General features: G+C 45.4%; 2 protein-coding genes across 5 annotated transcripts in view; both read right to left on the reverse strand.

Moving 5' to 3' along the window:
- The window catches only part of SLC13A3 (solute carrier family 13 member 3), an 86,485-nt gene extending 73,701 nt beyond the window's left edge, over positions 1-12,784 (reverse strand). The window contains exon 1 of one of the 2 annotated variants that reach the window (XM_089896998.1): positions 12,693-12,784. The gene's annotated coding sequence lies outside the window, so the exon portion shown is untranslated. The remainder of the gene's footprint in view (positions 1-12,692) is intronic. The other variant, XM_022565056.3, reaches the window with a different exon arrangement.
- On the reverse strand, positions 629-24,102 carry TP53RK (TP53 regulating kinase). Of its 3 annotated transcripts, XM_089897001.1 has the most exons (4): positions 23,774-24,101; positions 21,204-22,187; positions 12,693-12,790; positions 629-11,492 (listed from the first exon to the last, which is right to left on the reverse strand). In XM_089897001.1, exons 1-2 carry the CDS (start codon positions 24,054-24,056, stop codon positions 21,709-21,711), a joined length of 762 nt encoding a protein of 253 aa, XP_089753127.1. In that variant the 5' UTR covers positions 24,057-24,101; the 3' UTR covers positions 629-11,492; positions 12,693-12,790; positions 21,204-21,708. The 3 variants fall into 3 exon arrangements, with proteins under 3 accessions (XP_089753127.1, XP_089753126.1, XP_022420767.1); XM_089897000.1 differs by having other exon boundaries at positions 629-12,790; XM_022565059.2 differs by lacking the exons at positions 629-11,492; positions 12,693-12,790 and having other exon boundaries at positions 12,808-21,302; positions 21,748-22,187; positions 23,774-24,102.
- Between the last annotated feature and the right edge of the window lie 82 nt (positions 24,103-24,184).

A 24,184-nucleotide genomic window follows, 5' to 3' on the forward strand; every position in this document is an offset into this window, starting at 1 on the left:
ATCCCACTCCTTTTCACCCCTGCTGACAGGGTTCCAAGCCAGGAGGACATAATGTAAGAATTGTTCCCATCCCCTGCCATCCCCACCCCTTGGCTCTACCCTTCAGATTAACCCCAGCCTCCCTGCAGCCTCCCTCACCAGTCGCCAGGGGACAGGTGTATGAGAACCAACCCTTTCGATCACACAGTCTTCTAGAACATCAGAGCAGCAATGGCCTGTAGACCTTATCAAGCTGGAAAAACAGAACCCAGCAAGGGGCAAATGATCAGTGCCAAGGATCTCAAACTTCTTTCCCGATACCTACAATTTTGCAAAAGTTTTTGGGAACCCAGGTGTACCCTATGACCGGCATTGGTGGCTCCAGAGTTTCCAGGTGAGAGCGGCTTAGAAGCAGCAATCTGATGTTGGGGGTGGGGTAGACACAGAGGACACTTGCCTTGAAGCTTCATTTGCACAGAAAGCACAATGTTTTTTTAGACTGCCAGCCTTTGTTTGGGGAGGTTATCACGGGATTAAAACTGGTTACGATTACAGGAATTGTCTTGAAACTATGTGTGCAGAGCACACCCACTCTGTTTGCTTTAAATGTATGTCACAGATCAATAAAAACAGCAATTTTCTCTGTTCATTATTCTCTAAGGATGCTTTTATTCACATTGTACATTAAGAGACATGTCAGTTATTAATATCCAAGGATATAATAATAATATAATATGATAAATACATGCATATTACATGGAGGAGGGGGCTTTGAGTGTGCCGACAGAGATTTTGAGGGAGGCTAATAAGATCTCCCAAGAAGTCAGACCTGCCTCCTGGGAGGAGGCCCTGGCTTATCAGCCACTTTAAAAGGTAGTGACATCTAGGGCCACACCAAGAGTACCCACCAGGGATCTGTAGGGAAACAGGAGAGGTTCTTAGTCAATTATAATGAAAGAAAGAGTATAAAATGCAGCTGTTAGAAGTACAGACACTGCATTCTGGCTTTGTACTGGCTGTGTGGCCTTGGGCAAGTCACCTAACCCTGCTGAGCTTCCATTTCCTCACCTGTACTATAGGGATGCTAACAGCAGCTGCCTCCCTGATTATGTGGACATTATGTAGGACAATGCCTGAGAAACTCTTAGCATGGAGCCTGGCACATGAGAAGAGTGAAGCACTCAATGAAACACTTTATTTATTAGGCTCACCACCATCGCAGAGGGTCAGGCATTCGCTGTTACACGTGCACACTGGGGACCATATGGAAGTGGATTCTCTGTGAAGCTAATGAAGTTTAAGCTTCAGAGCCACTCCCAAACCCTGTACTGAATTTTGTATCTGTAAATCTGTAAGCTTTTTCTTAAAGAGAGCCCCTTAAAAAGTACATGCTTCAGGCCCCGTAACACTTGGACCTGCCCCTGGGTTCACAAATCTTGCTAGAGGGCAGAGCGGAGAGAAGCTTTCAGAACACCCTGCTGAGGAGAGAGACTCTGTGTGTTTCATCACTTCTTCCCCAGAGCTCTGCCTGGGACCTCCCAGACCCATCTAGCCTTCCACCGGTGATGCTTCACAAAGCGAAGCAACTTCCTTACTCAGCCCCTCACATCAAATCTCAGAAGCTAGCATGGAGATCGCTCCATTTTATAGACAAAGAAAGGGAGACCCAAAGAAGAAAGGAGATTGGTCCAAGGTCCTGAAGTCAGCGAGTGGTCTGGGGTGCGCTAGTTTTTGAATAAGCAACCTAATCCTTACACCAGGATTTATTGTTTTTCTCTTGCATGTCAAGAAAGTCTAATTGCTTGGATAATTCCACACCAGAGAACTTGCCCTGGATCTCCTGACACCATCTCCTTCGTATAACTTCCTCACCCCCTGGGCCCAAGGAGGGCTCCTTCCTCCAGGCATCCCTCTCTGAACACCTCTCCCAGCTCCCCTGGTCTCTGCTGGTGGTGCTGGGTAATCCGCCACTAAGTTACACACTCTCTTTACTTTTACTTCTATGAACATTTACTATCTCATTGAGGGATAGTGAAACAACTTCCTGGAGGTAGAAGCCTTGTCTAATGAGCCTAGTGCCCTCCCATGATGCTGCAAATGGGCTGAGCAGAGGTGAGGGACCCAACAGACACCTGCAGTACCATCTCCTTCCAGCTCCCATTGGTGGTGACTTTTATCATGACACTCCTGGCCTCAATCTGCAGCCTTTGATCTTCTAGGGATTACTTTCTTTGAGAGTCTAGAAACAGGTCATGTTCTGGATTCTGATAAGCCAGGGATTGAATCCCACTCAGCTGTTTGCTATGTGACTGTGAGCAAGTCACTTCTCTCCGAGCCTCAGTTTTCTCCTCTGGAAAATGGGGCAAATGATCCTCCCCCTCTGAGGGGCACTTTCAGTCTGGATTAAATAAGACGATGCACATAAAGCAAATTTTAGCACTGCACCTTGCTCCCAGCAAGCGTTTATTAAATCTTGGCCATCCCCATCACATGAGGCGCGTGGAAATAAGACCAGCCTGTGCGTTCTTAGGCACTTACTGTGTATCAGGCTCAGTTCTAAGAGATTTACATAGATTGCCTCATTTAATATTCACCACAACCCAGTGGATTGGCATTATCGTTTCCCCTATGTTTACAAATGAGTAAACTGAAGTTCAGAGAGGTTAAATGACTTGCCCCAGGTTACACAGCTTGGCATTCATCAAGCGTTCCTTGTGATTATCAAGTGAAATGTGCAACACAGCGCCAAGCACATAGTTAGAGCTCAATAAAAAGAAATCATGCCTGTAGAAGTGAGAAGATCCAGAAGGCTAGGTGGGACCCAGGCTCCAAGGAGCAGCTAGAAAAGGGGAACTGCGGCAAGAGGTGTTCACAGCAGGCCAAGGCAGGGTAAAGGGGGGACGGTTGAGGGGGTCTGGTGAAATCTGTCTAGACTGGGACCTCAGCGGTGTTCCGCCTCAGAGGCTCGGGAGGAGAGGGTCCTGCCTGTTGCACGGCCGCCCAGGGCGCGGAACGGGGGGCCCACAGGCAAAGGAGGCGTTACCTTGGGCGGGAGGGCGAAGACCACCGGCAGCAGCGCGAGCGGCGTGAACAGCAGCACCAGCAGCCGCCGCGCGCTCCACACCTTCTTAGCCACTGTCGCCAGCGCCGCCATCTGCGCGATCGCCCCGCGGAGCGGGCCAGTCCGGGACTGCCCGCGCCTGGCCCCCCGGCTCCGGCTTATAGCCTGGGGGAGGGTTTGGGGAGGGGACTGCGCTTGGGGACCCGCCCTCTCCCTGCGCCTCCCGGAGGAAAAGGGTGGTGCCTGCTCCCCTGGGACTGGGCGAAAGAGACCCGGGAAAGTTAGGAAAAGTTCGACCCTAGCACGAACAGGACTCCAGCCCAGAAGGCAGAGTAGCCTCCGGTTTAAACCTCCTGACTTTCCAGCTATGTGGCCTGGGGCAACGGGCTGAACCCTTCCTTACTCTCCCGTGGAAAGGGCCATACTGACAACTGGAAGATTAAATCACTTACTAGTAATAAGTGGGTTCAGGTACTGGCTCTGCCACATACTAGCTGCGTGGCCTTGACAACTGCCTCTGAACCTCAGTCTTCTCAACCACAAAGTGGGGGCGATGACAGTGACGGTCTCCACTAGACAAGAGGTCTGTTGGTAGCTATTGCTGTTGAGATTGTTTTTCTTATTCTCTCCCGCGGTGGGTCAGTCACCTGTGGGTTGGCGCCCGGAGGGGTCTTCTTGTTCCTCTTGGATAAACGCACAGGAGTACAATCCTGGATTGTATGGTAGTTGCACCCTTGGTTTTTGAAGAAACCGCCATGCAATTTTCCAGAGTGTTAGCACTGTTTTACATTTCTGTTAGCCACGTATGAGTGAGCCAGTTTCCCCACGTCCTTGCCAGCATTGGGGTGGTATTTTTTATTTTAGCCATTCTGATAGGGGTGTAGAGGTGTCTCACTGTGGTTTTTTGTTTTTGTTTCTGTTTTTTTTTTGCGGTACGCGGGCCTCTCACCGTTGTGGCCTCTCCCGCTGCGGAGCACAGGCTCTGGACGCGCAGGCCCAGCGGCCATGACCCACGGGCCCAACCGCTCCGCGGCATGCAGGATCCTGCCGGACAGGGGCACGAACCCACGTCCCCTGCATCCGCAGGTGGACTCCTAACCACTGTGCCACCAGGGAAGCCCTCACTGTGGTTTTAATCTGCATTTTCTTAACGGCTAATGATGTTTAACTTCTTTTCACGTGCTTCTTTGCCATCTGTATATCCTCTTTGGGGGAAATTATTTCCTCCTGTTGTTTGCCCATTTTCTCAGTGGACCGTTTTTTCTGCTGTTGAGTTTTGAGAGTACTTTATATAGTCTAGATACCAGTCCTTTGACAAATACGTTGTCTGCAAAAATTTTCTCCCAGTCTATGGCTTGGCTTTTCATCCTCTTAACAGACTTTTCAAAGAGCAAACATTTGTAATTTTGGTGGAGTCAAATTTATCAAATTTTCCCTTTTTTGGATCACGCTTTTGGTGTCAAACTCTTTGCACAGCCCTAGATCCTGAAGATTTTTCTCACATTTTTTTCTAGAAGTTTGATAGTTTATAGTTTTATGTTTATATTTAAGTCCATGAGTTAATTTTTATATCAGGTATGAGGTTTAGATTGAGGTTCTTTTTTTTTTTTTTTGCCTATCAATTTGCCTACCAATTGCTACAGCTTCACTTGTTTAAGAAGTTATCTTTATTCCGTTGAATTGCTTTTGCACTTTTGTCAAAAATCAATTGGGCATATTTGGTGGATCTGTTTCTGGCTTCCCTATTCTGTTCCATTGATCTAATTGTCTACCCCTCTACCAATACCACACTGTCTTAATGACTGTAACTGTATAATAAGTCCTGAAAATAGGGACAGTGATTCCTCCCACTTTATCCTTCTTTTTCAAAATTGTTTCAGATATTCTGGTTTCTTTGCATTTCTACGTAAATTCTTAGAATATTATCTATATCTACAAAAATTAAACCTGCATATCGATTTGGAGATAACTGACATCTTTACTCTGTTGGCTCTTCTAATCCATGAACGTGGTATGTCTCTCCATTTATTTAGATCTTCTTTGATTTCTTTGATCAGCATTTTATAATTTTCAGCCTAAAAGTCCTATACATGTTTTGTTAGATTTGCACATAAGTACTGCATTTTTGAGCAATGTAAATGGTATTCTATTTTTTTCAGGATCCATATATTCACTGCTAGTATACAGAAATAAAACTGAATTTTGTATGTTTATCTTATGTCCTAAAATCTTGCTCAATTCATTAATTAGTTCTAGGAGGTTTTTTTTTTTTTTCTCAAATCCTTCCGACTTCTATATAGACAATCATGTCATCTACAAATAAGAACTGGATTATTTCTTCCTTTCAGATCTGTATGTCTTGTATTTACTTTTCTTGCCTTACTGCACTGGCTAGAACTTCAGGCACTATGGTTGAATAAGAGTTTGAGAAAGGACATTCATACATGATTCACAATCTCAGGGAGAAAGCATTCAATCTTTCACTATTAACTATAATGTTAGCTGTAGGTGTTTTGCAAATGCTCCTTTTCAAATTGAGAAAGTTCCCATCTATTTTTATTTTTCTGAGAGTTCTTATCATGGATGAGTGTTGAATTTTATCAAATGCTTTGGGAGGGGGCATCAATTAATATGATCAAATTATTTTTCTTCTTTAGCCTATTAATATGATGGATTACAGTGATTGGTATTCAAGTAGTGAGCCAGCTTTGTATCCCTGGGGAATATGCCACTTGATCATGATGTATAATTATTTTTATATTTTGTTGAATTCTATTTGCTAATATTTTATTAAAGATTTTTACATCTATAATCATGAGGGATATTGTCTGTAGTTTTTCTTTTTTTATTGCCTTTGTCTGGTTTTGGTATCTGGATAATACCAGCCTCATAAATGAATTGGGAATTGTTCCCTTCTCTTCTAGTTTCTAGAAGAGATTGCATGGAATTGGTGTTAATTCTTGTTTAAGTGTTTGGTATTATTTCCCAGTGAAACCATCTAGGCCTATAGATTTTTTTATTTTTTGCAAAATTTTATATTTAATTTTCTTAATAGTTATAGGGCTATTTGAATTATCTACTTCATACTGAGTACAGTGTGGTAGTTTTTATTTTCTGAGGAGTTGGTCTGTTTCATCTAAATTGTTAAATGTTTGCATGTAGAGTTTCTAGTACTCCCTTTTGATGTCTGCAGGTTCTATAGTGATATCCTTGATTCATTCATCCATTCCTGATTCATTCATTTGGTAACCTGCATCTTTTCTCTCTCTTTTTGTCAGTCTTACTAGAGATTTTAAAATTTAATCCTCTTTTCAAAGAACCAATGCTTGGAGGTTGTTTTTCTGTTTTCAATTTCATTGATTTCTAGGCCTATCTTTCTTTTTTCCATGCTTCTCTTTCTTTTTTCTTTTTTTCTACTCTTCTTTTTCTAGGACATTGAAGTGGGAGCTTAGATTATTGATTTGAGATCTTTTTCACCTTTTCAAATGTATACATTTAATGATAAAAATTCCCCCTCTCTGCACTGGTTTAGCTGTGTCTCACAAATCTTATGTGGTGTATTTTCATTATCATTCAGTTCAATGTATTTTTTATTTTCCCTTGAGATGTCTTCTTTGACCCGTGGGTTATTTAGAAGTGAGGTGTTTAGTTTCTAAGTGTTTGGAGATTTTCCTATGATCTTTCTGTTATTGATTTTTAATTTGATTCCACTATGGTCAAAGAACCATAACCTTGTATAATTTCAATTCTTTTAACTTTCTTGAGGTTTGTATTACGGTCCAGCATAACTATCTTTCTATATGTTCTATAGTCACTTGAAAGAATGTGTATTTTGCTGTTGCTGGGTGGACTGTTCTATAAACGTCAACTAGATTCTGTTGTTTGATGGTATTGTCAAGTTCTTCTATAGCCTTGCTGATTCTCTGTTTACTTATTCTATCAATTATTGAGTCAAGGGTGTTGAAGTCTCTATAAATGTAGATTTGTCTATTTCTCTTTTCAGTTCTATCAGTTTTTGCTTCACATATTTTGTAGCTCTGTTGCTTGGCATATACACATTTAAGATTGCTAAATTTTTTAGTGTATTGACTCCTTCATTATTATATAATGTCCCTCTATGTCTCTGGGAACTTTCTTTGTTCTGAAGTCTACCTTCTTTGATATTAATATAGACACTTATGATTTCTTTTGACTACCGTTTGCCATATATATTTTTTTATCCTTTTACTTTCAATATGCATATATCATTTTTTTTTTTTTGGCGGTACGCGGGCCTCTCACTGTTGTGGCCTCTCCCGTTGCAGAGCACAGGCTCTGGACGCACAGGCTCAGCGGCCATGGCTCATGGGCCCAGCCGCTCCGCGGCATGTGGGACCTTCCCTGACCAGGGCATGAACCCGTGTCCCCTGCATCAGCAGGCGGACTCTCAACCACTGCGCCACCAGGGAAGCCCTATATTTGAAGTGAGTTTCTTACAGACAGCATACAGTTGGGTCATGCTTTTAAAAACTCCACTCTGCTAGGCTCTGTCTTTTAATTAGTGTTTTTAGACCATTTACATTTAACATAATTGTTGATATATTAGGGCTTAAATCTGCCATTCTGTTTTCTATATGTTCTCTATCTATTCTCTATCTCTCTTATTTCTCTGTTTTCTTTTTCCTGCCTTCCTGTGGATTACTTGAACATTTTTTAGAATTCCATTTTGATTTTTACATAGTGATTTTGAGTGCATTTATTAGTATGGATTTTTTAGTGCTTATTCTAGTTATTACATTGTATGTACATAACTCAGCACAGTCTACTGGTACCAATTTCAGTAAAGTATAGGTACCTTATCTCCCTTTATGTCCCTTTACTTTACCTGTTTTAGTATTAGTATCTTGTATTTCCTCCTCATACATTTAGAACCACATCAGACAATGTCATAATTTTGGCCTCAACCATTAAACATAATTTAGAAAACCCAAGAGGAAAACAGTTTATTGCAGTAACCTATATTTTTGCTTGCTGTGTTCTTTCTTCCTTCCTGATATTCAAATATTCCTTTATCATTTCCTTTTGGTTTAGAGAACTTCCTTTAGTCATTCTTTTAGAGTAGGTCCAATGGCAACAAACTCTCTTAGGTTTTCTTCATCTGAGAAGGTCTTGACTTCCCCTTTGTTCCTAAAGGATACTTTCACTGGATATAGGATTCTGAGTTGACAGTTTCTTCTTTCAGCACTTGACAAACATTATGCCACTTTTTTCTGGACTTCGTGAATTTTGGTGAGAAATTCGCTGTCATTTGAATTGCTTTTCCTCTAGAGGTAAGATGTCATTTCTCTCTCACTGCTTGCAAGGTGTTTTTCTTTGTCTTTGGTTTTCAGAAGTTTGACTATATGCCTTGGTGTAGTTTCTTTTAGTTATCTTGTTTGGAGTTAACTCAGCCTCTTGAGTCTGTACGTTTATTCTTTTGCCAAATTTGAGAAGTTTTCAGCCATTATTTCTTTGAATACTTTTATGCTCCTTCCTCTTTTTCCTCTATTTTCAGAACTCCAATGACACAAATGTTAGACCATTTGTTATAACCCCACAGATTCTTGAGGGTCTGTTCATTTTTTCAGTCTATTTTCTCTCTGGTGTTCAGATTATGTAATTTCTATAGTTCTATCTATAAATTTTTTAAAACTATGATTTTCTAAAAATATGAATAAGAAATAAACTAAATTCCATGGGGTCAGCACTTTTGTAACCTGTCTTGGTGTAAGAGTATGCATGAGTTTCATCCACAGTGAATCTGTTTATACTTGGCCTACTAGTTTATATATATATATATTTATTTATTTAATTTATTTATTTTCCTTATTTTTTTTTTGGCTGTGTCGGGTCTTAGTCGCAGCACACGGGATCTTTGTTGAGGCACGCGGGATCTTTGCGTCATGGCTCACGGTCTGCTCGGGCTTCTCTCTAGTTGCAGCGCGCGGACTTCTCTCTAGTTGTGGCATGCGGGTTTTCTCTCTCTAGTTGTGGCACGCGGGCTCCAGGGCGCATGAGCTCTGTAGTTTGCGGCACTCGGGCTCTCTCATTGAGGCATGTGAGCTCAATAGTTGAGGCACATGAGCTCAATAGTCGTGGCACGCGGGCTTAGTTGCCCCTCGGCACATGGGATCTTAGTTCCCCTACCAGGGATCGAACACACGTCCCCTGCATTCCCCTGTACCACCAAGGAAGTCCCTGGTCTACCGTTTAATATGCTTGAACCATTCAAAAGAATCAGATTTACTAAAATGTATAATTGCAGTTTATACTGTTCAAGGGAATTTAATCAAATTAGTGATCTATGTCAAATGCTCAAGGAATGTTGGCTTCATACCTTACTTATTAATGAATAATAACAGCCAACATTCACTGAGTACTTACTCTGTGCCAGGCCCTGTTCTAAGAGCTTTATATGATTTAACTCACTGAACACAAAAATGACCTTATGCAGTAGATGCTAATATATTCCCATTTTGCAGAGGAGGAAACTGAGGTACAGAGAGCTTGAGTAGCTTATCCAAGGACACACAGCTATTAAGGAGGATTCAAATCCCAGTAGTCTAGCTCCAGAGTCCCCATGCCTAACCACGACATAGTAATGACTCAGAGTATATGTTTTATTAGATATGTTTCATTAGATGTGTTTATTAGATATGAGAAATATGACTTTTACGGTGAACATTAAAGTAAAATAACACCTCATCCCCTCAAATATTTGAGAGTTGTCAACAATTTGAGTGTATGCACTCAAGAAGCTGTTTCCTAATACTCAGTACCATCAGATAACAAGGGTCATCAACACTCCTCTAACCATCTAACACAGTGGTTCTCAACCCTGGCTGCACTTGGAATCACCTGGGAAGCTTTAAAAATGCTGACGCCCAGGCACTGCCCTTAGAGAGTCTGATTTAATTGTCTGGGATGTGGCCTGAACATCAGGATTTTTAAGAGCCCCCAGCAGATTCTAATGTGCAGCTGGGGTTGAGAGCCACTTTTGGAACAACTCCACTGCTTTCCAACTCCCCACACCCCTAAAAGCTAATCCATCTTTTGTCAGATTCTGGTGGAATCATTTCCCTGATGCAAAATCTGAGTTGGCTTCTATAACTTCATATCTAGAGACTTCAATCCGGTTCTCATGGCCCTCCTGAGTTCTACCAAAATTTTGCCACTTAATATCTCCAGGGCCTGGGAGTGGTCTGTGGTAGGTGCTCTGTCAATGTTTACTAAATGAATATTTAAACACCAGACTTGGTTTTCCTCACCAGTAAACTTGGGGCTAATCATACACGCCTTTCATTATTCCTTTTATTCAATAAATATTGACAGCATAGCAACTATATACCAGGCTATGAATACAATCATAATAAGACCAAAAATTTAAAATCTCTGCCTACCTGGAACTTTCATTTAGTTGGCGGGGGATGGAGTTGGAGGAGACAAATGATAAACAAATGAGTAAAATGTATTATGGCATAAAGATGAGAAGATGACAAGTGCTACGGAGGAAAATGAGGCAGGAGAGGGAGATGGCTTGTGATGGGGGGCGGGGGTACCATTTCAGATAAGGTGGTCAGGGAAGCCCTGGATGACTAGGTGACTAAGGGCCTTAAGCTAAGCAGAGACCCAAGGAAAGTGGGTGAGTGGACCCTCTGAGTATGTGAAGGAAGCATTCCAAGAGGAAGGAAAAGCCAAGTGCAATGGCTCTGAGGCAAGAGCAAGCAAGACCTGGCTTAGAGTCATCAAGGAACTGGGTACAGAGGTGTGATCAGAAGGGCAGCCAGCGACTAGAAGACACAGGATCTTGAAAGGCTGAGCAAGGATTCTGCATTCTACCCTGAATGACAAGGGCAGCCACTGCAGGGATTTAAGCAGAGTGACAGATGCTGCTTTCATTATGTTAGTAACAGATTTACTTAGATATAACTGACATAGCATACAATCATCCATTTAAAGCCAAGAGGTCCAGAGTTTTTAGTATACTCACAAAGTTGTGCAGCCATTACTATAATCAATTATAGAAATCTTTCATCATCCTAGAAAGAAACCCCACACCCATTAACAGTCTCAACCAATGCCCAATCTCCCCCCAACCTCCAAAGCCCTAGATAACCACTGATCTACTTTCCGTCTCTCTAGATTTGCCTATTCTGGACATTTTGTATAAATGGAATCATACAATACGTGGTCCTTTGTGTCTGGCTTCTTTCACTTAGCATGATTTTGTTCAAGGTTCACCCACGCTGTAGCATGTGTAAGTACTTCTCTCATTTTTATGGCCAAATAATGTTCCATTGTATAAATATACCATATTTTATTTATCCATGCGTCACTTGATGGATATTTGAGTTGTTTCCACTTTGGGGCTATTATGGTAACGCTGCTATGAACATTTGTGTGCAGGTTTTTCTGTGGACATGTCTTCAGATTTCTGAGGGAGGGACAGAAAGGAGCTGTCATTGAGACCGAATTAGATGGTGGAATATTTCTCAACACCTGAGAGGCAGACCCGTAAGGAAACACAGATCATTTTATGTTGTACTAGACGGTATTCAAATAACATTTAATCCCACAGAGTGAAAGTTATTCCCTGTGTCAATTTTCTTTAACTCTTCATTACACCACGGAGAGGGTCTCGGCTGGGTGTTAGTGTCCCTTTAACATCTCATCACTTGGTAACTCTCTTTGTAACAGCCAAAGAAGATTTCAAGGCCAGAGACTTTGACATCTTGCTGCGACTGGACAGCACTGGTTTCTTTTTATTTTATTCATTCTTCTAATTACTTTTGACTTAGGACAAGTGATTTCTTTCTTTCTTTCTTTTTTTTAAACTAAAGCCCATGATTTTAAAACAATCCTCCTTTTAAGTTAATCTATTGAAGTTTACCATGTGAAGCAGCTCAAAGAAAAACACTACGTAACTCTTAGTATGGGAAGTGCATGGTTATTGCAAAATTCCAAAAATTGGATGCAAAGATCTGAAATTTGGGAAACCAAGAGATGGCAAGAGAAAGGCCCTGGAAGAGGCGCAGTGCTCACTTCCTATCCAGGTCATGCTGCCACGATTCCCGTAAACCCCTAGGGCAAGTTATTTCCCAATGGACCCTTTGCAGGCTGTGATGAAACCCTCTCCCATGTCCTTTCAAGTTGGAGACCTGACCTTGAGCCAGCCTAATAGTCGGCTTCATCAAAGGTTCTAGCCAGGTTAGTGTCAGACAGCCTTGGATGGTCAGCGAGGCCCTGCAGAGAGCACTTTGGACATGTGAGGCCTGGGGGTGGGAGGATGGGGTGCTCCAAACCGGAAAAACGAGTCCTGGGGATTTGGACCAGCTGACATCATAGAAACTCAAGTCCATTCCCCAAAGCCCGGAGGCAACTGGGACCAGGGTATATTGCACCCAGCGCCCCCGGACTGGCTCCCTGTTTCTGGAACCAGCTGAGAGATTCAGAGTACAAATATCTTCTATTAGAGCAGAGGTTTCAATCTGGTGACTCAAATGTAGTAATAATAATAATGATAGCATTAATAATAGCAAGCACATATACTGCACTTAACTATGTGTGAGGCACTGTTTGCAGCACTTTACATGTATTAATTTATTTAATCCTTATAATAATCCATTTTCATTACCTTATTGAGCCTGTCACACCACACTGGATGAAGCAACACTCAAATTCTGGCTGTATCACTTGCTTGTTATGCAACCCATTGGGCCTCAGTTTCCTTATCTGAAATGAGAACAAAAATTGTATGTAACTCATAGGGATGTTGGGAGGATTAACAGGCGAGGGTATAGCACAGTACTTGCATATGGTAAGTGTGCAACAACTGGCCACTGTTATTCTGCTTGTGGCAGATTTTCCAAGGACAGCACCAATATATCTCTTCCATCCTATGTGTGCATCCCATATGCTCCTCTTACAATGTGATTAACACTTCGCACTGAGAGTTGGGGGTCTATGTCCCCACCTCTGGAAAGTGGGTGGGGGCTTGTGATGCACCAACCAATAGAACATGGCAGAATGGATGCGATGTGATTTCCAAGGTTGAGCCATAAAGTGGGTACAGCTTCTGCCTGGTTCCCTCACTCTTTGAGACTCTTGCCCTTGAAACCCAGCTGTCATATCTGGAGTTCAAACTAAACCAGGCAGTAAAACCACATGGAGAGAAACCCAAGAAGCCACTAGCAATAACTAACTGGCATATGAGTGAATGAGCCTTCAGATAATTCTAGCCCTTTGCCTTTCAACTAAGGCCCCAGATGTGGTAGATCAAAGACATTCCTCGGTTAAAAAAAAAAAAAAAAAAAGACAGCCCTGGGTTGCCCTGTCCAAAGTTCTGACCCACATAATCTGCAAACACAATAAATGGTTGTTTTATGCCATTATGTTTTGGAGCAGTTTGTCACACAGCAATAGGTAAAGGTTACCACCACTATTACTTTTCTCACCCGGAGAAGAGCTTCTTATAGGAAGGAGAGTCTGCAGACATGAGGCCTCTAGCTGGATGACTTAGAACTCTACAGGGGACAAGGGGGCTCCAAGGCTGGACCCACTAATTAGCTCCCTGCCTTTGTTTCTTCCCCCCTTTACACTGAAAAGAAAGTAGAGTGTGGGAGGGAATTCTTTCTTTTCCTTTTTTTGGTGTGTTTTATCTTTTGTGTGTGTCGGGGAGGGAATTCTTAAAGAACTTCCACAGTCAGAGGATGGTTTGACTACCATTTATTTTCATTCCCATTGGTATACCCATTGGACAGATGGTACGCGGGCCTCTCACTGTTGTGGCCTCTCCCGTTGCGGAGCACAGGCTCCGGACGCACAGGCTCAGTGGCCATGGCTCACGGGCCCAGCTGCTCCGCGGCATGTGGGATCTTCCCGGACCAGGGCATGAACCCCTGTCCCCTGCATCGGCAGGCGGACTCTCAACCACTGCGCCACCAGGGAAGCCCACTACCCCCCTCTTTAATATGCAAATTACAACCTCTGTAAAGTGTGTGTGTGTGTGTGTGTGTGTGTGTGTGTGTGTATACATACACGCACACTGATTATACACATCAGCTTAGTTACTAAGGGGCTTGCTATGTGCCAAGCACTGTGCTGGTCACTTACATGAATGACTGAATCCTGCCTAACACTTCAACACCATGTCCCACCTGCCTTCCCCTCAACCATTGGGTGCCACCCTCTTTGTGACCTTCTTCCTGCTCCTTGAACATGCCAAGTTCTTGCACTGACTGCTCCCTCTGCCTGGATCTCTCCTCCCCACTCCTTCCCCACCATCCCTTCATAGTGGCTGGTTCCTTCTCCTCACTCAGGTCTCAATTCAGACGTCACCTCCTCAGAAGGGCCTCCGTGACTACCTAATTTAATGAAACGTAGCCTTCCTCAACTCTACAACACTCCCTCTGTATAAAATCCCCTCAGTTGTTACTTCACAGCATGACTCACCATTTGAAATTATTCCCTCCTAGATGAAGCCCCATGAGAATAAGGAGTCCAGATTGTACCGTGCTACAGTCCCAGTGCCTGGGACATAGCAGGGGTTCAATCAACTATTGAATAGTTGAACATGCTTTAAATAAAGTGTATTTTATTACTATGAACATCGACCAAAATCATGCATATCATTCGTTCAACAAATATGAATTGAGCGCATACTATGTAGCAGGCATCTTTCTGGGTGCTGGGGCTCTGGCAATGATCGAATGAAGCAAAAGCCTCTGCTCTCATAGAGGTTTTATTTTGGCAGCTCTGTAACGAGATGCATGAGTGACATATATAGCATATCACACGGTGCTTAGTGCTATGAAGAAACATAAAGGAGGGAGAGAGGAGAGAGCCTGAGGGGAGAGTATGGGCACCAGTTTCCACTTCGCCTGCATGGAAGGGACTCTCAGTGCCTCCCCCACTCCCTTCACTGAGCCCCGTACCACGGTCAGCATCTTTCAGCGTGACATCTTGGTCAAGGCCTCTACGGCTCCAAGAGCAATACTGGCTTTGAAGCAAGTCTCAGCAGGTGGGCTGAGGCTGGGGCGGGGATAAGTCACCCCTTGAGATACCCTGGAGGGAGGGAGTCAAGCAACTTGACCTCTCAGGGCCTTTCCTCTCTACGGGGAAAGGGGCAGGGCCCGGACTCCCCTGGCCTGGAGCTACAACTAACTCTGGATTCTGGGCCATCCCCTAACCCCCTCTATCCCAGGCAGAGAGCAAAGGTTTACAAACATCAGGAGGCCTTTGATCGGCACCAAACCCCCAGGCTTCTGACTGTTTTTTGTTCCAAGCTGCAGGCCAGGACCCTACTCTGCTTTGCCTCCAGCAGGGAAGACTGTGGGTAGGTGGGGTGTGTGTGTGTGTGTGTGTGTGTGTGTGTGTGTGTGTGTGTGTGTGTGAGTTTGGCATAGGGGAGGAAGGCTCACGTAGCTCCTTGGTTTTTTTTCCAACAAGCAGGCTGGGCTTGTATAAGGGAATCCAACTCAATTCAGTAAATGTTTACTGAGCACCCACTACCTTCCAGGCACCAATAGAGAAACAAGGGCTGAGACGGTGCAGCAAACAGGACCCTCTGCCCCCCAGAGCATACAAGAAGCAAATGGTAGCAGGTGCTCGTGAATGGGATGGAGACAAAGCTGGGGAGGTGATGGGGAGGGCTGAGGCTGGGGGCGTTAGCTTCTATACAGGGTGCTCATGGAAGACACAGTGGTGTTTGACAGAGAATTTAAGGAAGTGAAGGCGGAAGCCATGTGAGGATGTGTGAAGAACAGTGTGACAGGCAAAGGGAACAGCAAGTACAATGGCCCTGAGATGGGAGCATGACTGCCTATTGGAAGAACCGTGTGGCTGACCCAAAGTGAGAAGAGGGGGTCAGAAAGATATCCCATGCTCTTGGATTGGAATTCTCTCACCTTCTGTAAGAAGCAAAATCTTCTCCAGAAGCAAACTTTGCAATTTTCTCTTGTATCTTACTGGCCAGAAAAAGGTCACATGCCCACCCCTATATCAGGGACCAATCTGAGCTTCTCTGAGATAAAGCCATCTGCACCTAATAAATACCTGGACAAATACCAGGCTCTGTCCAAAAGGAATAAGGGGGCTGGCTTTTAGTAGGCAACAGACAATGTCTAGCACAGTCTCTACCATACAGGCTGATGACTCTAGGCAAGGTGCTTAGCATCTGTGAGCCTCAGCTTCCTCTTCTGTAAAAGGGGTAGAGCAAAGAACTATTGTTTCTGCCCTACCAGCATCCATTTCCTGATCTTCCCGTAAAACACCTTGATTTCCCTTAGGGCAGTGGTCTCCGAACAGCAGCCTCAGCATCACCTGGGAACTTGTTAGAAATGAAAATTCTCAGCCCAGCCTGAGACCTTTTGATTCAGATAGATTAGGGTTGGGGCCAGGCAATGTGCACCTGTGTATCCTTGGCTTATAAAGTGAAGCAAATTATGCTGTATTATAATTGCCTGTTTGTTGGTCTCTAAAAATAGTAGCAATATAAATTATATAATAATAACAACAACAGCTAATTGTTACCATGTGCCAAGCACTGCAGTAGTGCTCTACGTACATTATTTCATTAATGCTTATGGGGGCGTTGATGTGAGACCCAGTTCCTCTACAAGGAAGGACCAATTGCCCCAGATGCAGATGTAGTCAGCAGGCAGCCTTCATCTGTCTCCCCTTCAGGAATCGAGTCACAAGCAGAGTGGCCTCATCCAAGCCCAAACCCTTCCAGGGGTGGCCCGCTCATGTCTGGGTGATGTGAGATTATGAAGGCCTGGCCATCTCTGCCTAACTTGGGACATCTCTGCAGGGCCATTGTAGCTGCAGACACCCCCCTCCACCGGGCGGGGAAGCTGGCTGAGGCTGTTGTTGGGTCTGCCTCTCAGCCCCACTTCTGCCCCCGCTCTCCCTTGCTTCCTTCCCTCCCTTCCCTTCTCTGGAGGCTGACACCTTAATAAGCATCCTACATGCTAAACTGCATCGCTGGGTGTGCTTCCTGGGAATTCCGACCCAGCAGAGTGCTCACAGCAGCTCCACGAGGTAGACACCACTGTTAGCCCATTTTACAGATGAGGACACTGTAGCTCAGAGGTACAGTGAGGGGGTCCCAAGCCATGCAGCTGGTGAGCAAGGAGACATGGGATGGAAGCCATCACACTTCTGAAGAGGGAAGTGGCATCCTCTGGCTTTACAAGGGTGTCTCTGGCTGCTGAGGAAGGATGCAGGGGGGTCCAGGGAAGAAGTGGGGCAGGGCAGGGGGGACAGGGAGCAGTGGGGAAACCATTGATTGCAGCGGCACTGGGATAGTGGTAGGGGGACTTCCTCGTCACTGTAGCTTCTTCGGGATCTGGCACTGAGCTGGACACAGCCAACATGCTTGCTAAATGCCTAGTGAGTGAGCGAGTGAGTGAGAGAACGCATGACAAAATCAAGGCGGGAGGGAACTAGACGTCCCCACGTGTGGTCTGTCTTGCTCACTAGGATCCTGAGTGATAAGCATGGTGCCCACATCTGGACACTCAGCTAAGGTGTTGAGTGAATAAATGAACAAGTTCAAGGGAGAGAGGGAGGGAGGGAGACAGCAAGAAGAGAGGGAAGGAGAGGAAGGAGAACAAGGGAGGCGGAGGGGAGGAGGACAGAGGAGGAAGAGGAAGGGAGGAGAGAAGGAAGTGAAAGAGGATGGAAGGGGAGGGAAGTTTCTTTTTGACTTCTTTGCACAGAGAATGACGGTAACTCGCGACCTCTGGTGGCGAAGGAGAGCCACTCCACTGGGTTCGGGGAAAGCGGAATTCAGTCCTTTGGAGTTGCAGGGCCCTGAGTTCAAGACAAAAGAGGAGATACCCAGTTCCAGGAAGAGGGTTGGGGCGGGCCCTTGTAAGGACGTGGGCACTCACTGTCAGGGGCTCTGTCAGTTGGTGACGGCAGGGTCAGGGCTCTGGCGAGGCAAGAGAAGCACCTGCCTAGGGCACAAACTTAAGGGGGCCCCTAAAACTCAGTTAACTGAGACAAATATGTTAATGTAATATTTTAAAACATCAAAGTGTGGCCCACAAACCAGCTGCCTGTTTTTGTAAATAAAATTGTATTGGAATCAGGATCAGGATTCAGGCTAACGTCCTCAGTTATGGCAGAGATTACAGCCCACGTGCCTCATGAGTGCAGGTGGTCCCATCTCCTCTCGGCCAGCTCAGATCATTTAATAAGAGCACGCCTATACGGGGCACTCAGTAGGCCAGGCTTGGGTAACTCCATTCTGTGGCCGGCGGACTGGCCACAATTTCCCAGGAGATGTGGGCCTGTGTCCTTTTCAGTGTTGGACACATCTGTGCCACATCACATTTCCCTGGCTCTGCCACTCATTAGCAGTGTGACCTTGGGCAAGACTGAATTTCTCTGTGCCTCAGTTGTCTCCTCTGTAAGATGGGTTAGTGCACACAAAGAACTTAGTGACTGCTCAATAAAGTTAACTGTTGTTAAAAATGTGGGCTTGAATCCCAGCTCTGTCACTTATTGTGACCCTAGGACGTCCTACTTCTCACTGCTAAGAGTGTTTCCTCATCCGTTATAACCCTTGTTATAACCAGTGGGAATTCACCTGCTGCTGCTGGTGCCACTGGCTTATCGGTGCAAAGCACAGGCTGCCTGTCCCCTGTGGACTTTGAGGGATCTGGGATCGCAGAGGGTTCCTTAGCCCTCTGTGAGACACTGAACTAGGAGAAGAATCCACTGCTCCCCTAGGAAGGCTTGTTAATCCTTATTTCCCTGCCCTGGCCACGGGCTGAGTATGAAGACAGGAAATACTCCTGCTGGGAACACGTGTGAAGTGTCTCCAGCCTCCAGTGTCTCCCTCTCCCTCTTAATGCCTGCAGAGGTCATTTTTGCTTCCCTGCTGCCGCTGCTGCCGCCACTCCCACAGCCGCTGGCCACCGCGTCACATACCCCGGTGACTGCCGCACGGCTTGCAGCACGCTTGCCGATGCCTCCACCCTGGTCTACCGGCATCACAGGCTAACCTTCTCACTGTTTTCTTGCCTCCACTCTGGCCCTTTGCAGTTTTGTTTTTTCTACCAATGTCATCCTTTCACAATGTACATCAGATGTTCCTGGTTTAAAACCTCCTGAGCTGCATTAAGAATAAAAACCCAGCCTTGTTACTCGGCCCTGCGTGACCCAGCGCTTACCCACCTCTCCGATCTCACTTCCTGCTCCTCCTCCTTGCTCGGCGGCAAACCAGCCCCACCAGCCTTGCTGTCCCTCAGGGATGCTCCTCCTTCACCAACTTGGTACCTGGCGTCCCACGCCCCATCTCCTGGTTCTCCGTCACGTCTTACTCCCAAGGTCACCTCATCGAGGCTTTCCCTGACCACTCCTCCCTCTCCCTCCACTCGAGGTCACTCAGAATCTCAGCATCCTTTACAGCAGGGGTCCCCGACCCTCGGGCCTTGGATTGGGACCAAGTACCGGTCCGTAGCCTGCTAGGAACCGGGCCGCACAGCAGGAGGTGAGCGGCGGGCGAGCGAGCGAAGCTTCATCTGCTGCCCCCCCTTCCTCCCCATCACTGGCAGGACCGCCTCAACCAGCGCCCCCAACCCCCGGGTAAAACTGTCTTCCACGAAACCGGTCCCTGATAGCAAAAAGGTTGGGGGCCGCTGCTTTACAGCCCTCATCACTGTCTGAAATTGTCTTAGGGCCTCAGTTTGTTTCCAGAGACATTCGTGTCCCCTCTGTATCTCCAGTGCCTGGCACACAGCGAGCGCTAGGTATCCGCTGACTTAACAGCTGCACGCATGGCTCAACCATTCTCCCCACGAGGTAGAGATTAGCCATATTAGCTGTACAGTATATGAGGAAACTGGGGAATAAGCCCTCAGTCACGTTGAGAATATTCATTGAAAAAAATTATGGCCAGCTCCTGTGGCCTTGGAATTATTTGAAAATAGTGTAACATAATGCCAACACATATTATAATAATATGTGTCATATATTGAAATGCATCTCATTTCTTAAAGGATCAGTGGAGAGCATATGGGCTTTGGAGCCAGGGAAAAGTACCCCTTGCTACCTGTGACATCTTGGACAAGCTCCCCCCCTTCTGAGCCCGTTTCTCTATCGAATGGTGACAATACCTAATTTAGCGTTGTTTTAGATTCAACGCCTGACGTGTAGTAACCAAACAATGATGTCAGTTCTCTCAACCAGTCACCACTACCCAGAAAGGGAAGTTTTCTTTCATTCCTGGGCATCTGCCGTGTGCAGAGTGATAACTGTGGTGAACAAAACTGACACAGTCCAAGTTGCTCCAGAATGTTCACTCCATGAGAACAATGCTTGTCCATCTTGCTCATCATTGCACCTGGTACCCAGTACAGTGCCCACACTCAAAATATTGACTTGCTAGTTAGAGCTTACAGGAGGAAAGTGTTTTATTATACCTCCCTCCCTCCCAACACACACACAAATTCTTTGGGGGAAGAAACTGGGCAAGGATAAGTGTGAGCTAATTCGCGGTACTTTACATCTTAATACAGTTTTCCTGCACCTTCTCTTAAACCAGGTTTTATCAAACTTCAGTCATTTCCAAGCTACTTCACTATCTTTGCTCAATCTACTTACTGTCTTTGATATAAACCGGCTTTTTTACCTATGGAAATTAAAAGGAACTTTATACCAATCACTTCTTAATTAGAAGATAGCCATAAAAACACAGAGCAACAAAAATAAAAAGTCTTGTACAGGGGCTTCCCTGGTGGCGTAGCGGTTGAGAGTCCACCTGCTGATGCAGGGGACATGGGTTCGAGCCTGGTCCGGGAAGATCCCACATGCCGCGGAGCGGCTGGGCCTGTGAGCCATGGCCGCTGAGCCTGCGCATCCGGAGCCTGTGCTCCGCAATAGGAGAGGCCGCAACAGTGAGAGGCCCGTGTACCGCAAAAAAAAAAAAAAAAGTCTTGTATAGAAATACATAAATTTCACTTGCCTGAAAGCTATGAGCCTGCTTTTTTTAAAAAGGAGAAACTGGAGTTAAGCGGCATTCTTCATCATTTTTTTTTACCATGACCCTCAAAAAGAACTGTATTTTACATCAAAACCTAGTACATACCATTGTCTATATACACATTTCAAACAAGTTTCATAAAACAATACTTACAATACTACATGTAATGTGCTCTGATATTTTCTAATCTCTGATTCCATTTCTTTCTTAAAATGCTCGTTGTAACCCACTGTACTGGTTTCAAAGAGGAGTCTGTCATGAACACAACAACAAAAAAGGCTGGGTTAGAGGGCTGATAAAGACATACTGTCACCAACTGAGACTCTGTCCTTGCCTCACCAGGACTGAAAACAGAATAAGGTTCTCAGTATGTGGTTCAATGTTTTGTAACGCCATGCCCTTGATCTGAGGTGTACACGGCACAATTGCAGAGAAAGCCTGAGATTTATTCTGAATGCCCAGTTCTGCCAGACATGCCTTACGTACAGAGTAAGCTCTTGAGAACAGTCAACTGCAGACGATAACGCCTAAGAAGCATGATCACAGACGGCACCTAAAAATATCCCACCACCTTTATTTAGGTCGAATCTCATATTCATAGCATTCCTTCAAAGTTACTGTGAACAGCTTAACCGTCTGTGGTCGTCACAGAATTCTTCTACCCCACCATGGACCTCTTTCTCCCTCTCAGGCGCACCTCATCTAATTTTTTAAGCACTGGCCTGGCCTTTTTGGAGGCAGCGGAGTAGCTCTTCAGAAAGGCTTCAAACACAGTCTCGGTGTTGGGATGGGTACTAAGGAAGGCTTTCTCTAGCACGTACAGGTCAACTCCCTTATCTTCCGGAAGTGCTGAAATGAAACTCAGCCCAAAGTCTATGAGCACGATGTTCAGCTGTTCCAGGGGAGGTTTCAGGAGCATGTTGGACGTGGTGAGATCACCATGAATGAGGTCTTCATCGTGCATTCGAGCCAAAACCTGTCCGATTGCCTTGGCTAAGCCAAAGAGACTTTGGGGAGATTTTTCAATCTCCATAGTGGATTCGATATAATCTCGAACAGTCACTGAGCCTTCGATTTCTTCCATGAATAAGCAGTTGGAAGCATGGTCCACAAAAAAGACAACCGGGGCACATATTCCTGCAACCAAGACATAAGGGGTCATTCAATTAGATACTTCTTTTTTTTTTTTAAATAGTAAGCTTAATTTTCAAAGACTGAGCCAGTTTTTTACAGTGTGTATCTGCGTACTTCGGGAAGATTTAGGAATGCTGCGGAATGGCAGACCTTAACTTCTCTGGAAGTTTCCCCTACAGGACTGTGCTAAGACCACCCCATAGCTAAGGTGAGCAGAGCCAAAGCTCCCTCCTCCCTTCCACCCTTTATGATTGGACTTCATTTGTCATACTTATTCGCTAAAATACAAAACAAAATAAAGAGCCAGAAGGGTAAGCACAGCCCAGTCAGAGCCGTTTCTACCTGACAAGGACACCAGCAGGAGGCCAAGCCATGTGCCGGCTTAGAGATTCATCTTTATAGAGAGGAAGGACAAGTTTAAATCCCTGCTCCCTTCCTTATTAGCTGTATAACTTTAAAGTCACATTAATTTCTCTAAGCTGCCATTTCTGCTTCTATAACATGCGATCAATACTTCCAATAATTCAGTGACTTCTCTGAATTTGAAGATTCAATGAATCTTCATTGAATGTCAATCACCCTCAAGACACTTCTAGATACTGGAGACAAATCTGTTGGGATACAGCAGAAAAAAAGCAGGCACGATCCCTGCTTAACAGAACTTAGATCTTGGAGAGGGTGAAAATAGAAAATATGAACACGTGAATAATGTCGTTAAATATGATCAAGGGCAGAGGTGCATCTGCTTGTCTGCTACCGAATTTCCTCCAGATCTCCCTGCACCTAACAGTGTCTTGGAGTACAGCAGACACCTAAAAAATACCAATGACAGAAACAAAGGTAGGAAGTGTAAAAGTGAAAAGCCAGTGTTTCTGGGTCAGAGGGATATGGGGTGAGAGCCTGGCTGGGTTGCTTGGGCAAGTTACTCCTCTGAGCCTACGTTTCTCATCTGAGGACAAGGTTTACGGTCATGGTGCAATGATATTTTAATGAAAAAATAAACAGTTGAATGAAATCTAATGTTTACTGAGCGCCACAAGTCAGTCCTATGTTCAAACATAATACATGGCATACACATCTCGTCTAATGGCCACAACATCCCTATGAGATGGATATAGCTACAATGACTTCCCTTTACATGTGAGGAAACTGAGGCTGAGGTTATATAACTTTGCTGAAAGGCTATATATGAAGCAGCGGAGTATTTGAACCCAGAGAGCCTGGCTCCTGGGCAAGTACCTGTAATTACGTCTGCTTCTTAAAAGGAAAAAAAGATAATGATCGAAAATTGAGACGGTACAAATGGGGAAACCGAGGTTCAGGGCAGTTAAATGACATGCGCAACGTTGAGCAAGAGTGGCAGAGCCAGAACTGAACCAGGCGCCAATGGCTCCGGGACAAATGCTAGTCGCTGCAAGGCCAAGCGGCTTCTGAAGAGTTAATGAACGAAAAGAAGGATAAAAGGATCACATTTCTTAACGGAAAGCCATGCAGAAGGTACAAACAGAGAAACTGAGGCAAATCGCGGCCCGCAGCGCAGGGGAGCCCCTTACCCGCGTCCCCCACGCCCCCAAGCCGGGCCGCCTCACCTGCGCGGCGACAGCGGAGCAGCGCCCGGGCCTCCTGCACCGTCCGTCGCCGGCCGAGCCGCGCCTCCAGCGCCGGGTGTCGGTAGCCCTTGGGGAAGCGGTACTTCACCACGGCCGCGCGGCCCTGGAAGCGGCCGCGGAACACGCGCGCCTCGGCGCCCTGCTTCACCAGCTCTAGGCCGCTTAAGAAGCGTCTGCTCCGCTCCCGGGCCGCTACCAGTGCTTCGGCCGCGGGCGCCAGCCCCTCGTTCAGCTCACTCTCAACACGACCTGCCTCCGCCATGTTTGCGCCTCCGCATAGCCGCTTGGAGACCCTCGGCCCTCTCCGGAAACTGTCGGAGCTGCTTCGGCTAGCTCCGGAAATCCTCGGAGCTCTTCGGCCACTCGAACGCCGACACTTCCGCCTTGTGG

This window comes from Delphinapterus leucas, chromosome 15 (genome assembly GCF_059928025.1).
Source record: "Delphinapterus leucas isolate spDelLeu-1000000601 "Yukka" chromosome 15, BTC_Dleu_Yukka2, whole genome shotgun sequence".
Classification (NCBI taxonomy): Eukaryota; Metazoa; Chordata; class Mammalia; order Artiodactyla; family Monodontidae; genus Delphinapterus; species Delphinapterus leucas.

What these genes read in the sequence shown, in the direction of transcription:
- TP53RK (XM_089897001.1), bottom strand. Translation starts at nt 24,056, where the DNA reads ATGGCGGAGGCAGGTCGTGTTGAGAGTGAGCTGAACGAGGGGCTGGCG. An exon ending in GCTCCGCTGTCGCCGCGCAG is followed by an intron (nt 22,188 to 23,773) that starts GTGAGGCGGCCC and finishes TCTTGGTTGCAG; the next exon opens with GAATATGTGCCCCGGTTGTC.